The following is a 2,500-nucleotide window of genomic DNA, read 5'->3' on the forward strand; positions in this document are numbered from 1 at the left end:
CATTTAATGAGTAAGTATTTGTAATTAAATGCTTTTTGATGCATTAGTGCTGCTCTCTGGTAACGGAGTCTCCGTCGAGCAGAGTTTTGAGAGCGCGTGTTCTGTCCTCCAGATCTCTGGTCCCCGAGGCCGAGGGCGTGAGCTGCCAGTTCGAGGAGGTCCAGCATAAGTCATGTGACCCGGGCCCGTGTCCTGCGCTGTGTGTGCGGGACCAGCGGGAACTGGCGGTCGGAGACTCCTGGCTGCAAGGGGAGTGTGAGCAATGGTGAGAGACACTGGCAGCAGCGATGATGATGATGATGATGATGATGATGATGTCGTTTTTACACATTTAGCAAAAAAAAAAAAAATGATGGGAATTAATGGACATTTTGAATTGTGCAAACTTCTGTAAAAACTGTGTGTGTTTTCAGCACCTGCATCCCTGAAGGAGAATACTGCCAAGATATAGACTGTCAAGGTGTGACACACACACACACACACTGACACACACACACACACACACACTGACACACACACACACACCCACACACACACCTTCGCTGTGATCATAAACGGATGTGTATATGAGCGTCTGCTTCTGCACGTCACATGACCAGCTTCATGAGATGTTGTTGTCTGCACTAGTGGACGGCGGATGGACGCCGTGGTCCGTGTGGTCGGACTGTCCCGTGACGTGTGGGAAGAGTAAGCAGATCCGCAGCCGCGCCTGTGTCAACCCCCCGCCGCGGAACAACGGTACACACTGCACTGGACCTGAGAGAGACACCCAGGACTGTCACGCCGCACTTTGTCTGGGTACTGGAGTACACCTTATCCTCATTTAGTAGAAGACAACCAGCAGAACATCTTCTGTTCTGAACGCAGGTCATTCGTGTGTGTGTGTGTGTGTGTGTGTGTGTGTGTGTGTGTGTGTGTGTGTGAGAGAGTTTGTGTGTGTGTGTGTGTGTGTGTGTGTGTGTGTGTGTGCGAGAGAGAGAGAAAGAGAGAGAGTGTGTGTGTGTGTGTGTGTGTGTGTGTGTGTGTGTGTGTGTGTGTGTGTGTGTGTTAATAATGTGTGAACTTTATCAGTTAGGCTAGTAGTTTTTAATGAAGTATCGAAGAACTTCAAGTGAGCTTTAAGTAATAAATGGAAAGCAAAGTTACAATATTTTTAATTTTTTTTTAAAATTTGATTTGATCCGTGGCTAAAGAACCGTAAATGATCTGAACTGTGAGTTTTGTGACCCGCTGCACTCCTCTTGTGTTGTGACCCCATGACCTCTGGCTCCCCCAGATGACCTGTGCCCCTGGTCCCCGTGGTCGGGCTGTTCGCGCAGCTGTGGGTCCGGCGTGGTCTCCAGGCGCCGGGCGTGTGTGTGTGAGGACGACGGGGATCACGCGTGTCCGCCGGAGCTGGAGCGGGACGGCGAGGAGACACGGCTGTGTTACCAGAGGCCCTGTCCAGGTGACACCTGAACACACTAGTGTAGATGTTAGCCAATGAGAGCAGAGCGTTCTCATGCAGATCTTGCTCTCGCTCTTTTGCTTCCATTACATGTTTTCTTTGAGAATAGTGAAAACAAAGCATCCAAAATAAAGATTGAATGGGAATAAAACACATTTAAAAATTTTAAAAAAAAAATTTTTTTTTTAAATGTATGGAAAGATCAAGAATTTTGAACTTTGATGCATATTTATTTAGATAATGCCTAATTTTTATATTTAAACATAAAACTTGTAATACAGAATTTAATGTCTTAATGTACTGTGATTAAATATCTGGTATAGTGATATCTATTATTTACTTGACTTAAAGTCCCCCTGTAGTCAATAATTTAATCCCTTAAAACTCATCTCTGATCACCAGAATTACACATTTAAATGTTTTTAGCATAAAATATCGTGAATGTAACTCGACACCCTTGCCTCATTTAGTATGCGTGGTGCTATGAATACGCAAATGAGCCCCGCCTCCACTCACTCACTCAGAGATCCACTGGTGGACGATCACACGTTGATCTGATTGGTCAAGGTAGTGTGTGACGTCAGAAACACCAGCGATTTCAAACCGTGTGTTTGAGACTGTCTTTGGTTCACTGCAGTTTTAAGCAGAAAATACTCAGCAATGCTGTCCACTTATGAACTTACACATGTGTGTGTTAAAGCAGATTAATAACACCACATACACACATAAACTACAGTAACAGCTGGATTTACACCACAGGGAGACTTTAAAGTCAGCATGAAACTGACGTTGCTCTGGTCTTTTCTTCCCTATTGTACGACGTTAACGTATAAATACACATTGCAACAGAATTGAGATTTGTGATTCCGCTGTGAGTTTAACCGTGGAGGTGTTCCTCGTTCTCTCCGTCAGGCTGTCCGATGTCCGGATGGAGTGTGTGGAGCGAGTGCTCGTGTGTGTCTCAGTATCAGCAGCGGTTCCGCGCGCCGCTCGTGTCGGCCAGCAGAGGGCAGAACTGCAGAGATCTGGAGCGCCAGCACCGACCCTGCTCCC

The 2,500-nt window shown here is 46.2% G+C and overlaps 1 protein-coding gene across 1 annotated transcript in view; it reads left to right on the top strand.

Annotated features, from left to right (window-relative positions):
• Positions 1-2,500, top strand: part of sspo (SCO-spondin) — a gene marked incomplete at its 5' end in the record, with an annotated part of 129,056 nt that overhangs the window by 92,116 nt on the left and 34,440 nt on the right. The window contains 5 exon segments of the mRNA XM_079601793.1: positions 113-265; positions 414-460; positions 628-798; positions 1,277-1,447; positions 2,360-2,500. The exon segment at positions 2,360-2,500 is cut by the window's right edge and continues 15 nt beyond it. Coding sequence (XP_079457919.1) covers positions 113-265; positions 414-460; positions 628-798; positions 1,277-1,447; positions 2,360-2,500 — 683 coding nt within the window.

The sequence above is a fragment of the Phoxinus phoxinus genome, assembly GCF_949152265.1.
Source record: "Phoxinus phoxinus genome assembly, chromosome: 24".
In the NCBI taxonomy this organism is placed as follows: Eukaryota; Metazoa; Chordata; class Actinopteri; order Cypriniformes; family Leuciscidae; genus Phoxinus; species Phoxinus phoxinus.